Here is a 15,238-nt window from a genome sequence, read left to right as displayed (position 1 = left end):
ATCTGGGCTGGAACCCAGAACCCCTGCCTCCTTGCCCACAGCTCTTCCATTTTCCTTCCCAAAGATGTTGCTTTTCTGGCCTCTGGCTGTTCACCCCAAACTAGGACCCAGTCACCCCCTTACTCTGACTGCAGTCCTGGGAAGCTAAGGCCTAGTGAACATAGGATGCTAGGACAGTCACATCCTAAAAGTCTACATCCTAAAACATCTACAGCTTTCAGTCACTCCTGTTAACTGCCCATACATATTAGATGTTGCCTAGTGAAAACCTACCACCATAATCATAGCAGTAGTTGCATATATTGCGCTCGCTGTTCTAGGCTCTACACCACCTTCTCCGTTTAATATGTGTCATCAATGGAATTATTTTACACGGCGCCAGACATCATATAAGACAAATCAGCCCAGGAGATGCGGGCTCTGCCTTATAGAACTCGCCCCAGCAGCAGCTCACAGGCCATTATTCTGGGCCCTGCAAACTCTGTGCAGTGATAAGGAAACTCCACCAATTTGATCCTTTATCTGGCTGCAGGTTGAGGAAAGATATTATTTCAATCAAGATAATGATTCTATTTCTTGGACAGAAATGAGATTTTTTTTATTGCCTCGTGGGTGTGTCAGCAAGATCTGTCTTGGGGCTTGAACAGGTCACGCACAAGTTAGAGGGTTTTCTTGCGACCCGAGAGAGAGTGTAAACACGATGGAGAGCGGAAAAGAGGAAAACATACACGCCAGGCCTATGAGATGACAAAATAAGTTCTACTTGGACATGTATAGGCATTAGACAAAACCTGTGGAACCAAACTTCGGAAGATAAGTGTGCAGTGTGAGCCCGATAGCCTGCATTTCAAGCGAGGTAAATGGCCTATAAAGGTAATAATGATAACGAAGCCACGTAAACCAGACGCAGCTATGACAGCAACTTAAAAGTCTTCTAAACCTGCCCGTCACGTACGGTAGACTCCCTTCGTAACTTTGCTGACAGACTGCTCTTTCAACACCTCCTAGGACAGGGAGCTCACCAACAAAGGAGCCCACGCCATCGCTGACCAGCTCCTATGTTGAGGAAGTATCTCCAAATTACACAGTGAAGTCATTTCATAAAAGGAAACCACAACGAGAATTCACAAGGTGCTGACACTGCGGTAGATCTAAACACACTTTGGAAACAATACACATTTCAGTGAGCTATCGAACGATACGCAAATGACATTAGATGATAAATGCAGTGAGACGGCAATGATTTGAATTAGTGAATTTCGTGAAATTTTAAATTATTTAAAATATTTGGAAATTTCAAGGACTGTAGCACAGCATCTCAAGCTCTTTTATAGGTGATTTGCTTTAATGAGGAAATAATAATAATTTGCAATTCTTATATCAATTGTTTATATAGTAACTCTAAGGAGTTTGGAAATGTTTATAAAGGTTTCATGCCTTTTGAACATTCCACTGAGAGCTGACTTGGTGAACTGCTCTCTCTCCGAATAAAAGGTACATTTCAGCTCAACCCGTTCTGGAATAGACCCAGTCTTACTGATTCTTGAGGACCAAGTAGGTGGTGTCTTACCGTACTGCAATCAGACTCACCAAAACTTTGAAATCTAAACCACACCATTGTCGATATGTGTAGACTATCATCGGCAAGTAACCCCAAATCTGGGTAATATTGGTTGTCACCAGGGGAGGAGCTGGACTGCTTGGGGACAGAGGTGGGAAGGAGATTTTTCACAGTATACTTTTTGGTACTTTTGCATGTAGGGCCATGGAGCTGTATTACCTATTAAGAATAAAATTATACTTTTAAAAAGCACATAGTTATTTCAGTGAAGACAGACTTTGACACCATCGATTTCTATTTTAATGCCTGTACTCTTAAAATGCAATGAAAATTACTGCCAGGTTAGGTGAAAACTACATTTGGCTGTCTTCACAGCAGTGATGCTCATGGCAGGGTAGTGAATGTGACCAATGCCCGACTCAGACCCTTTTTCCTGCTGGACACCCAGCCAAGGAGAGACTTGCCTTGACACATCTTTGCTCAGCTCCTCCTTCCTGACCCTGCTTCCCTCTCCCTTACAAGCTTTCCCTAATGCTCTCTTTTGCTACATCATGTGCACCTGAATCCTTGTCTCAGGCTCTGCTTCTAGGGAACCCAACCTAAGTCAGTCACCAATGGCTCCAAATGCAGCCCTCCTGCATCTTTCCAGAGGATTGTCCCTGGTGATAGAAGCACACATGAGCCTTTGTCTTTGAGGACAGAACCATAACCATTTTCCTGCCCAGTCAAAACCACCAGTCTGATATCATATATCCCATGAAAGGCTGCACAGCAAAACGGTGACCATCCACAACAGAGCTCCCATAACCAGACCCGGTGGGACCGCACAGCACTCTCCTTCCCCAGGACGAATGAGCAGGAGGCCGGGGCAGACCCAGAAGGCCTGCTCCATAATCAGACATCCAGTGACGTGCAGTGGAAAGTCAGCGTGAACATCAGCTCTACCAGCTGAGCAAACTCGAACAAAATATTTAACTACTCCGAGCTTCAGTATCCTCATCTGCAAAATGGCACTACCTGACGGAGGCTTTGTGAGGCTCAGATGAGGCAGTATTGTCAAGCGTGCTGCAAATTGGCAAGGCTACATAAATACTGGATGTTGTTCTTGACATTTAGAACAAGCAAGCTTCTCCTGCTTGCTTGGAACAAATAATTAATTAACCTTTGTTAAATAAATAAACCCCAGCTGCTCCTCATCCTGGGCATAGTACCTAGAGCTCCCTGTGTGAAAAGCAGCTCCAGGGAAAAGCAAGTGGACATGGGGAGCACTGTCCTGGTGACTGTCCACCTGGAGCTTAGAGTATGTCCCCATCACTGAGCTCATGATCCTTAGTTGCAGCTGTCTGGAGAAGGCTGTATCTCTCCCTGTCTCTCCCTCTCTTTCTCTCACTGAGATACAAAGAGTATGCCCAATGTGAATTTCCTGTAATCTATCCATTGTATATATTAATCTCAAATACAACCTCAAACTTGCTGCAAAATCCATATGGCCATTTTCACATAATGAGTCATAAACTGGCAGAAACTTAATTTTACTTACATAGATGAGGGACACTTTACTCCATCGTGATTCTTTGTGGAATTCATGAAGCCATTTCAAGCCCTGTACCACCTGGCCCTGCCCAGTGTCACCAGTGTTTCCTCCCCTCCCTTATTAGACCCATGTCTATGACAATCTCCATGTGAGCCACTGGGTGTTCCCATCCTGGCACCTGTGCCTTGTTCTTTTCCCCCTGGAACAGCCTCCTTCCTCCATCAGCCCAGCTCATTCTCTCTTTCCCCAGGAAGCCTCCCCTAACCGCTCTCATCACCAGCATTTCTGCCTGTGCAATACGGGCCAGAGCAGGACGTATGCCCTCTCATAAAGTTCTTTCATGGTCTCATGTGCAGATGTCTTCTCTTCCCACACTGGACTGACAGCTCCTCCAAAACAGAGCCTGAACCTGCTGCTTCTTTTGTAGTGCCAGGTGCCTGGTGAATTAATAATATTCTCAGATTGAGTAATGGATTGGGTCATATGACTGCTCTTAGTTTAACACACTGTTAAATGGCCTATATGAGAATTTACTGTTCTAAATAAGGTCACCCTAGCAGCAAACCTGGAATTGTACAAACTGTCTGTGGCCCCAGGGTTAAAAAAAAAGTGCACATCATCCTCATACCAGAGGAGTCCTGCTTTCCTCGCACACCAATCAACCACAAGGGAGCGACTCTCTTTCATGAGCCAGTGGGTGCACCCTCCACTCAGAGGGCAGAGCCAGGGTTCAAACCATGCACCTTCACAGTCTTACAGCCCTGGGTCCAGCCCCACCCAGCCAGAGGCACCTTCCAGAAGAACCGAAAGCCCGACTCCATCAAGGTCATGCTCCCTGCCCCAAACAGGGAAACCCACCCACTTCCCAGGAACATTGTCAAACCACAGACCCAAGAAAGCAAAATTCAGACTCACAAGCAACGATGCCTTCTTCTTAAATTTCAGGCCAGCAGTTTTCCAGCAAACCTGCTCATTTCCTGCAAAGAGAAGACACGGATGGAGAAACATATTAGCATCTGCTCTGGGTATCCTTCAGCTGTTTCGTGGCCGACCTCTGGCTTCTGCACCTTCTCTGCATTCTCACTCCCAGCAGCACTCTCCCCTCCCAGGAACAACGTGTGCTAGTTGGGGGGGCGTCCCTGGCAAGATCCCCCCTCCTGCGGCCATGGGTTCAGCCCATGTCGCCTCCCTCCCCCTCGCCGGCGCCATGCCAGTCTCAGATTGACCACTGCCTCCAATTCCCTGAAGGCGCTGGGCTTCTTCCCACTCCGGAGTGAGGCCTCCTCTTCTGTAGCATGGGGTTGCCTAGCAACCCGGCGCGCCAGCTCAGAAGGCCCTCCTAAATTGGACCTCACAGCGCAGGGCATCTCCTTGTACAGCTGCCTGAATCTTAACAATCTGGTTCTGAATAATAACACAATGGTAATTGCATGCATGGGCCCCAAACTACATTTAAATAATGTTCAAGAGCTGACACAAACCAACAAAGGCCAGAAAATGCATTTCGGAGGTTGACTGTAAGGCCAGGCAGGACATTCGGTGCGGGAGGGAGTTGACACCAAAGACTTGAGTTAATGACAATGTCAACCTGAACTGTGAGTTCTCCTGCCTTTCTGCCTGAGCACGCCATCACTTTAATGTATTTTAGGTGAGTTTGGGATCTGTAGAGCCAATTAATGCCCAGAGGTAGTGATGCTTCAAGACAGGATGCCCTTTAGTTCTTCAGCAGCGTATGGAGATTTTTGGAGGGGGTGGGGGTGGTGAGGATACAGGACGAGAAGGGAGAACTGTGCCTGAGTGATTTCCCTTGGCTTTTACAATCGTGGCTAAATACATTTTAGAAGGTAAGAGAAAGAACCTACCAAGCAAGAGTGCAAAGCACTTGTTACCTCAGCGAGGGACAAATTCAACATGACTGATGTGTTTCAGGATAAGAAGTGAAGGCACAGAGGCCTTGACATTGGCTAGCACGCAGACTGAAGCAGCTTAGTGTGGCGTGGGGAAAGGCCACGTGCACACAGAGTCCAGCCTTCAATCTGTGTCCCTGGCAGAGGGTAATGAAGAGCTCTGCTCAAGGCAGAAGAGTCTTCACACGCAGGGAGCAGCAAGCTGGCAATCTGCTCCTCGTGGAGTGATAGCAGCGAGGGCCAGTTGATCACCCCTGACAATTTGAAAGCCTGAAGCACTTTTTTTTTAAAAAGCTCAAAATCGTCCTGCAAGGGACTTAAACAGATATTCACACACCCATGTTCATAGCAGCGTTACTCACAGTAGGCGGGAGATGGGAGCAACCCAAGTGTCCACGGGATGAATGGGTAAACAAAATGTGGTCTATGCATGTGATGGAATGTTATTCAGCCTTAAAAAGGAAGGAGATTCTGACATATCCTACAACATGGATGAACTTGAGGACATTATGCTAAGTGAAATAAGCCAGCCACAAAAGGACAAATGCTGTATGATCCCACTTACATGGGTATCTAGGGTAGTCAGATTCATAGAGACAGAAAGTAGAATAGAGAGGTTACCAGGAGCTGGGGAGAGGGAGGGGAATGGGGAGTTCATGTTTAATTTTGGGAAGATGAAAAAGTTCTAGAGATGGATGGTGGCAATGGTTGTGCAACAACATGAATATACTTAATGCCACTAACCTGTACACTTAAAAATGGTTAACATGGTAAATGTTATGTTATGTATACTTTACCATAATTTTAAAAAAAATCCTCCTGCAGTAACAGTACAACATACACAGCATTTCTCTACAAGACTTTTGTCCACTTCATCTTGGAAGTCAAAATAGCCTGTGCTGTTCACAAGCTCGGACAGGGAGACTGTCACCAGGACTCAAGGGCCAACTAGGCAGTGTGACCCTGGGCCAGGGAACCCATGGCTTGTAAACATGGTGTTCGTGCAACGTAGGCACAGATGGAGGTGTCTGAGCGTAATGAACAGGATCTTCTTGTGACCACTTCCTGGAGTCCAAATACCATCACCCCCCAGAGTGGGGCCTCCTTCCACCCAGGAGTCCCAACCCCCATGCCCCGTGCCTGCTTCCTCCCCGAGGCACATGGGCTCATTCTCATCCTTGCTCCCTGACTAGAAAGCCCTTTCCTGTGGCCTCCACCTGACCTAATCCTACCCTTTCTAGTGGATTTACATCAAATTCCACCTCCTCCAACAAGCCTTCCAGAACCTCCCACCTCTGCTTTCTCCGAACGTCACACAGCAGCAATCAAGCACTTGCTTGGGAACTATTCTATACTCAGGTCAGCAAGGTTTGTCTCTCCCCCCAAATCTCTGAAAGGAGCCTTGGACAGAGATTGTCACTAACATTTTTTGTCTGCCACGGGCTCTGAGCACACCGTGGGCTGTCCCCTGGAGGCTCTGGGAAGGACAACAGGCCTTGCCTCCTCTGTCAGGAAATCCGGCCACAGCTCCCCTGCCTGGGCTACATAGCATGTCTGCTGGCTGCAGAGCCCTCGAGCTAAATATTCCAGGCGGGCGTGCAAGTCCCTCCAGCCATTTAGAGGTGTAACTCAATGTGTGCAATAAACAATTGAGCATTTACAGATTTTATTAATTTGGAAAGGTCATTAGAGCCGACAGCTTCCCCGAGTTGACAGTGAATGAATAGCATGCATAATTTTTTTCAGTGTCCTGATATTTTTCTTGGAACATGCTCTAAGCCTCAAAAAATAATGTTATAAGGAAAAAAAAGGGAAAAAAAAATCCAGGCTTGCGAGACAAGGGGAGTCGACAGGAGCTCTGGACAAGCCTCTTTCCCTCTCTGAGCCTCAGTCTTCTCATCTGCAAGTTGAGGGAGTGATTGCTAAGGTCACTTTCAACTTAAAAAGTAAGTAAATAAAATTATGATTCTAGGTGAGAATGTGAAGTTAGCAAATTTACAAGCTAATAGTTACCCACCCCACACCCCATCCATCCTCCCAGGTGTTGGGTACCACTTCACCTCTGGAGAGATAAGTTTCCAGTTCATGGCCCCTCAGCCAGGAAAAGGTCCTTAATGATTTCAGGTGCCTTCCCAGACCCTGACCTGGGGGGTCTCAAACCCAACAATCTGGCTGACTTGCTCTCATTAAGGAACACTCCAGACTAATGCCTTGTTTTCTTGAATCTCCAGGAATGGCTGGAAATGGGCCAAAGGGCATCACCCAGACTCCGTCTCCCCAGCCCTTGGCTCCAGGACCAGCCAGTGCCATCTGTCAAGGGCCAGGCCTCTGCAGGGCCCATGCTCATGGTTCTCCCCAAGGAGAGAAGGAAGCAGCGGTCAAGGAGCAGAGGGGTCTGGCTCCAGCCTGATGTCATAGGGAGAAACAGTTGGCTCTTGACCAGGCTGTGCAATCCGACATCCCTCCCTTTCTCCATCCTCATCGCCTCTTCTCTCCTCCCCGAGTGTACAGACGCCGGGAATGTGGGAGGCCCACATCTGTCTGCAACTGTGTGGCCACAAACACCTATGCCCTTTGCTCTGATTCCTCCTAGCTTTCAGTAGCAATAGGAAGACTAACTGTGAATCGGAACTGTATGACCAACAGCCTAACACTCATATTAACTAATATTAGCATTAATATTAGTTAATATTAGCTAACATTTGCGTGATGCTTTATAATTAAAAAAAATATTTTCCCACATACCTGTCAGGCAGGTGGGATAGATTTAACCCATTTAGTGAACATCTGCAGTATCCCAGGGTCTTTGCTACCTGATGGGGATGCACACATGAAAAGGTGTGGTTCCTGCCCGCAAACTCCCTCCAGGACGGTTTATAGTCAGGAAGATGGAGGCACAGAGAAGCTGAGTGACCTTCTCAGAAGCGTCCAACTTTCAAGCATCCCTGCTCAAACCAAGTCCTCGGACTCAGAACCTTTTCCAGCTGTTCCTGTGAGGTCTGTGAGTTTCGTATAAAGTTTAGCCTGTATGACATCAACCAGAAGGGACCAGCCAGAGGGTAGCATGGTTTGGGGACTGTGAAAGTCTATGCCCAGAATGAAACAGTGCCTGTGGGTTAGACCATGTTTGGCCCTGGAAACCCCAGAGGGGCAGGTCCTGGGCTGGGTGCAGGTCAGAGCTTACTGCACACGTGACCTTGGCCCCTTGTGGTCTTTCTGCTCATCGATAAAGACCCCTCTTCTCATCAGTCACCTTTGTAGAGACGCTGCCTTGAGAACTGACGCAAATTCATGAAATCTTTTTCTTTCTTTTTTTATTCTGCACTAACCTCTCTCTTCTAGGAACTGCCATAGCAGTTACAATGAACATGTTACACAAAATTGGTATTGTTCTTTTCAGGGTCTCTAATGGCTTTTTGAAAAAAATTAAATGCCCATGCTGGAGGAACCCGATATATCCCTCACTTTACAGCCAGGGCACCCAAGTCCAGCGAGGACTCGCCCCAAGTCATACCAAAGGCAAGCAGAACCGGAACGTGGGTCCCAGACTCCCAGCCCGGGGCCTGAACACACCCACCCTACAGTGGTGGGACGGGAGGTTCAGGCTGTGTCCTGCTTACCTTGGCCCCCACAGAAGCCGTCAGCAAGCACGAGTGGCTAGGAGGGAGGCTGTCTGATGCTGGATGGTGGCAGGCAGATTACAGCCTCCCCCCACCGCACACCCACCCCTGCGCCCCCAGGGATGATACTGAAGGGACCGGCTCTGCCTCAGCGGGAGGGGCAGAGGCTATGACAGGTGCCCTCAGGGGACAGTGAGGTCATGGTCTCTGCTGCAGGCTCTTGCAGCTCGCAGGAGGCCATAATGCCTTGTGGTTTAGATCCAGACTGGCCCTGCCATTGACCAGCCGTGTGACCTTGGACAAATGACTTAACCTCTCTCTGCTTTAGACTTTCACCAGCAAAACGGGCAGAATAACGGCACCGACCTCCCACCTCCCAGGGTTGAAGCAGGGATGAAATGAGAACATGGAGGGAGACACCTGGCACAGGGCCCAGCATCTGTATGTTCTCAGGTGAGGGCGGCGAGACCAGCCTCCCTGGGAGGTCAGCTCCATGGGGGGAATGCTGACAGCCGTGCTCACTGCTAAGTCCCCAGCGCCTAGTTCTCGCGAGAGTGGCACAGGAATGAGAGTTGACTGCGCTCCCGTGGAAAGTGCTGCCCAGCACGTGGTGAGGAGAGGTCTGCAGTGATGGGCCGTTACTGAGGGTGGGTCAGCTGAGGGTCTGTGGTGACACGGAGGCAGTGGCTTCTCTTCCCACGATCCTTCAGAGGCTGCGTTGCGCAGGTTGCAGTTTGCTTTTTCCGCCGATATTAAAATCAACCAACCTGAGGTCACAAAATGGCACAGACACTTTGGAAGGCAGTTTGTCTAGTGTTTGTCTAGTCTTTACGGGACTAGACATGCTCTTACCATAGGGTCCAGCAAGCGCACTTAGGTATTTACCCAAGGGAGTTGAAAACTATGTCCGCACAAAAGCCTGCACACAGATGTTGATGGCAACTTTATTCATAATTGCCAAGAATGGAAGCCACCAAGATGTCCTTCAGTAGGTGAATGGACAGGTAAACAAATAAATAAATATCCACACGCTGGAATATTATTCAGTGCTAAAAAGAAATGAGCTATCAAGTCATGAAGACATGGAGGAATCTTACACGTATATTACTAACTGAAAGAAGCCAATCTGGAAAGGCTACATACTGTATGATTCCAACCGTATGATCTTCTGGAAGAGGCAAAACTATGGAGATAGAAAGCAGATCAGTGGTTGCCAAGGGTCGATGGAGAGGGAGGGATGAATAGGCAGAGCACAGAGGATTTTGAGGGCAGGGAAACTATTCTGTATGATACTGTAATGGTAGATACATGGCTTTACACATTTGTCAAAACCCATAAAACTGTACAACACAAAGAATGAACTCTAATGTAAACTATGGACTTTAGTTAATAATGATGTATCAATAGGTTAACAGATGCACACTACCATATATAAAACAGATAAACAACAAGGATTTACTGTATAGCACAGGGAACTATATTCAGTATCTTGTAATAAACTATACTGGAACAGAATTGAAAAAAACGTATATAGATCTATACATATATGTATGTATAACCGAATCACTTTCCTGTATACCTGAAACTAACACAATGCTGTAAATCTACTATATTTCAATAAAAAAATAATGTATCAGTTCATCAATTATAACAAATGTACCACACTAATGCAAGATATTAATAATAGAAACTCGGAGGGAGGGGAAGGAGAGGAGATATATGGGAATTCTCTGTACTTTCTGCTCAATTTCTCTATAAACCTAAAATTGCTCTAAAAAATAGTCTATTAATTAAAAAAAACAACTGCCCCCAAAACACAACACTCAGGGCCAATTAGTACCCAGGCCATCACTGAGCTCCGCTGGGCGGCCAGGTCCCATGCTGGGGACTCGGAGGAAGGTCCAGAGATCAGCATGATCCTTCCAACTTGAAGCACAACTGCGTCCGACCAAAATGTTCGAGACCGTGTGGGAAAGCCAAGTGGGGAGGCCAGCACGAGCCCCAGCTGGTGAGGCAAGCAGCCGTGCACCCCAGCAACCGGAACACCTCTGGCTACTGGGCAGTGACTCAGCCATAACTCATCCTTCCCCAGCACATGGCCTGTGCCAGGCTCACCGCCACTGCCTTCCAGAGAGGGGTCAAAAAGAGACCCAGCCCATGCCCGCAAGCCAGGTTCCACCCAGCCTTTTTCTGTTCCTTCCACCCCCAACACCAGATATAGCAGGTGCTCAATAAACATTTATTGAATTAAATAGTGATTATTTGTATGCCTCTTTATTTACCCATTAAAGGAAAGAATCTGATTGTAAGCCTCCCTAACCCCCCAGCAAAGTATTTGCTGAACAGAATGAACAGCAGCACCGCCACGCCTTAGGGGAGACCTTGTGCTTGGTCCTGAGGCCACTTTCTCAGCCCTGGGAGCACATGTCAGAGGGCTCCCAGCCCCCAGACACACCCGTACACGATGTGCTGCTCGGCCCTGAGACCCCACCCAGCAGAATGGACATTCTACCCCACCCCGCTGGAAGGCTGAGAGACGTGTGCCCTGAGACCCCACCCAGCAGAATGGACATTCTACCCCACCCCGCTGGAAGGCTGAGAGACGTGTGTGTGTGTGTGTGTGTGTGTGTGTGTGTGTGTGTGTGTGTGTGTGTGTAGTCATTGCCAAGCAGCCTGAAGAGCAGTAGGGTGGCCCTCGGCCCCGGGGCCTGACCTGGGGGCGTCTTCGGGAAATCCATGAACTGAGGTCGAGGCCATCACACCTAGCCCGGCAGGGCACCAGGCCAGTTTCCAGTTTGGTCTGCTTTGATTGAGAGAGAAGGAGAGAGAGAGAGAACGAGAGTGTATGTTTGTCACTGGAGAACAGTCTCTTCCAAGGCAACCAAATCCTCTTCATTGCTTTGGGGGTGATGGCCCCTTGGAGGTCTGAATTTCTGTCACCTTGGCCTAGAATCTTAAAATAGCCTGAGAAGGAGAGAGGGCTGAGCCCAGAGCCAAAGCCAAAGCTGGGGCCTGGGCCTGGGAGTGGGGAGCAGAAGAGCCCGTCCAGGGAACAAAGGCCTAATCTCTCTGGTCGGGCCGCCCAGCACCGGCCCAACTGCTCAGTCACACACGTTTTATTTTCTCTGGCCTCAGGGAAGTATTCCTGGGCTGAGCAAATCTGAGCAAGGGCTCCAGCAGATATTGGCCTGGAGGAGCTGAGGGGGAGGGTAATGGCTGCCCGGAGCCCCGCGCCCCCAGCTGCCCCCTGCCCGAACCGCCAGGGTAGGAAGGGGGAGGGCGCCACTGAGGGGGTCCTTCCCACTGCTCTCTGGCTGGTGAGACAGGATGGTTAATGCTCACCAGAACATGGGTGGGCACAGGGGGTGACAAAGAATATTCGGGGTTGTAATATTGAATAACAGTTCAAATCTGGGGGAAGAAAGGTTTCTTTCCATAAGATAAGAAAGTGTGATAATAAAGCCTTCATGTCTGCAGGGCTCATGGAGAAAGCATCTCAGTGGCAGCGGTGTTCATCCCCTGCAAGGGCAAGGGGAGGAAGGGGGTCTCATGGGTTTAACAAGAAGGTTCTCTGTGCCTGATTTCATTGGCTGATGGTGTTTGGGGAGACGGGTGCTGCCAACATTGCTGGCTTGGTTCTGCTGCCGAGTGGAGCTGGGATTTTCAGGCTGGTGTGGGCACGTCTTGGGAGGGGAAACCAGAGGGCACTGGGAGGGAGTGCCTCCCTCGTCAGCCCGCGGAGGGACTGATGTCAGGCTGGCAATGGCGGCATTCGGAGCTCCAGACGGTGAAAACAGGAGGCAGGCCTGCTCTGCCTTCAGTGACCACAGGGTTCCCCTTGGCGGCTTTTCCTGCCTGTGTGGGTCTTGCCCTTGTCCTATTCCTGGTGCCCTGAGTCCTATCACTCACACTCCTCCCTTTATCTAAACCTGCTTTCCAGAAAGTTCTAGCTCACCTGGTGTCCAGTGTGATGGGAATCATTAATGCTAGGCTTTCTTTCTCTCAGAAAAAGGTGTTTCCAGCCCCCTCTCAGGTGGAAGAAAAAAAAAACTGGTCCCCTGGGAAAGGAATTTATTTTGCTTTTTATTTTTAAACTCCACTGTTTACTCTGCATCCCAATGATGCGGAAGACAAATCTGCAAGTGACATACAATGACAAGTAAGACCCAGGCAGTGTGGATGGTGTAAAGGGTGTTTGGAAAGGGGACAGGCGACCCCACAGCAGAAGGGGAGCGCCTGGCCAAGGCTGCCTCCGAAGCTGTCCCCTGTGGCCCCTGCCCCTTCTCTCCCTGGGACTGTATCACTCCCCTCAATGTGGATACTACCTTTCATTGTACGAACAAGGACACTTTTGAGAGTGAAAGGGGAATTGATGATAGTTACCTGGGGACCTCAGTCATAAAGTGGCTGCCCCAGGCCAACCAGGATGTGTCCCCCCAGCAATGTCACCCAATCTTTGGCGCCTGGGAAAATCCAGTCAGAGCTCTTCCCTGGAACTTCCATCATATGACTTAGGAAAGAGATGTCTGCCTCAATCACCCAGCTTCCCCTCCCAGAAATGATCCTGAGAGAGGCCACCAGGCATATCAGGGCCCACTGGAAGCACTACTTTGCATCCGTGTGAAGTATAGAACCCGTCCTGGCTGCCCTGCGCACCTTCAAGGCTCACCCTCTCATTTCCCCTCAGATCCCCCCGGCTCTCACCTCTTGTAAGAAGTTTACCTGGGTACTCCACCTCCCTCTGCGTTTTGCGTATCACGCATCCTAGTTCCTCATGCACGTCGCCATCTCCTCCACCAGCTCATCAGCTCTGGAGGGAGGTGCCATCGTGTGTCATTCATCTTTGGACCCACCAATCCCTACTCCTCCCTGCCCCCTGCCCCCACCCCAGTGCCTTGCTTACAGGAAGTCTCTGATTTAAAGTTTTTAGAGATAACTGAGTTGAACTGAACTCCTGCAATTTTCCCTCTAGCACTGGGGACTCAGGGACAGAATCCAGTGTCCTATATAGCCCTTCAGAAGTTCATTGATTCTCCCACATCAGATTTTCAGGACAAATATTCCCGAATCTCTATGCCCATTGCAGGAGCTTTACTGGTGAAATTTGTGCAATCATGCAGGGTGGTGATTGTTAGGTGGGAGTGTCTGAAATAATATCCAGAAAGGGTCTCAAGAAGAACTCCATTTTTATGGCTTGGGGAAGGTGTGGTTTGGCCAGTGAACCTTGGTGAGAACCTCCCCTCAGCACCTAAAATTCCCCCATATCTTGGAAAGATGAGAAGGCAGTCAAGACTAAGTGCAGGAGGGTAGTACATGTAGTAAGCTCAGGGGGTAATCAGGGAGGGCTTCCTGGAGGCAGCAGACAGTAAGTAGAGCCTTGAAGGATGGGGAGGATATGGAGAGTAGGGACAAAGGACCATCTAGAAAGGGACACTCTTAGCAGAGATGCAGAGGTGGGTGAGGTCTAGCATAATCAGGGCAGTGAGTGAGCAGGTGTGGCTGGAGCAGTAGACCTGTGCAGAGAAGCAGGAGATGCAGCCGTGAGGGCAGATAAAGAACCCAAATGCCAGCTGCTTCTGAGCTTGAGTCTTAGGTGTGGAATCACCCTGCCCCCTGTTGTCTGGGGAAGAATGGGGAGCGGTGCAGGCTGGACCAGAACTTATTGCTCCAGTCGCTGGGTAACATCTGGGAGGGAGCAGAGGGACTGGCCCAGGCTGAAGCCATCCCCAACTTTTTCCCTGCTTCTCCTTGGCCTCTCCCAATTCTGCAGCTCTGGGAAACCTAGCCAACTAAGCATCTGTGGCCCCAAAGTGTAATCTCGCTCTGCATACCAGCCTGTGATTCAGAGCGGGGGTGGGGTGGGGACGGAGGGAGTGTCCAGGAGCTGAAGCCCACCGCAAACAAGCTATGGTAGAAGCCCTCTTAGCTGAGATGATTAGTCAGTGAATTGAAACATTTTAACACCTACTGTATGTTGGTACATTCATTCACCAAACTTTGGATGCAAAGCCAAGACCTTTCTTTATCTTCACATCTCCTGCATGTAATTGTCCCTACTGTCTTCCTGGCATAAATCACATTCATATGACACTACAATTTCTAATTATGTTTTTTTTAAATGGAATGAGAAATTAAATACAGTTGCAAAATAATCTGAGTGCAAAAGTCTCCCTTGATTTTGTGAATATTTCCCCAAACTTTCCCAGTTGTTTCACTCACATCTAACTCAACGGCATGTTTTTAAATGGACTAGTTTTTTTTGAGTCTTTCTAAAGCTTCACCTGAGTTTTCATTGAAACAATTTTTTCTTCTTCTATTTTTTTTTTTTTTGGCAATAGTATTTAATTGGCTTGCACAATACTTAATTAAATTTCATAATTACAATAGCAAGTTCCACTGGCATAAACAGCTTTGGGAAGTGAGCCAGCTGCCTCTAAGAAAGCATTCAGCTCAGTTGGTGGGAGTAGACATGGTGGACGTTTTGGACAGCCACCTTCCTGCCCCACGTGTTCCTCCAGCTGTGGGCATCCGTCAGAGGGGATGGAGAGAGCTGGTGAGTTTGGCAAGCTGGTTAACTGAGGCATAGAGAGCGTCTAGTGCTCCCCTTATCAGGACT

General features: G+C 48.7%; 1 protein-coding gene across 6 annotated transcripts in view; it reads right to left on the bottom strand.

Moving 5' to 3' along the window:
* Positions 1–15,238, bottom strand: part of ZBTB7C (zinc finger and BTB domain containing 7C) — a 376,759-nt gene that overhangs the window by 142,589 nt on the left and 218,932 nt on the right. For all 6 annotated transcript variants that reach the window (XM_082416549.1, XM_082416553.1, XM_082416544.1 and 3 more), the window contains one exon: positions 4,011–4,072. In XM_082416549.1, the coding sequence (XP_082272675.1) occupies positions 4,011–4,072 (62 nt within the window). Of the gene's footprint in view, positions 1–4,010; positions 4,073–15,238 lie in introns of those variants that run through there.

This window comes from Balaenoptera physalus, assembly GCF_965194825.1.
Source record: "Balaenoptera physalus genome assembly, chromosome: 12".
Lineage (NCBI taxonomy): Eukaryota > Metazoa > Chordata > Mammalia > Artiodactyla > Balaenopteridae > Balaenoptera > Balaenoptera physalus.
Note: the sequence above shows the minus strand (reverse complement) of the source record. Positions and strands in the feature narration are given on the sequence as shown.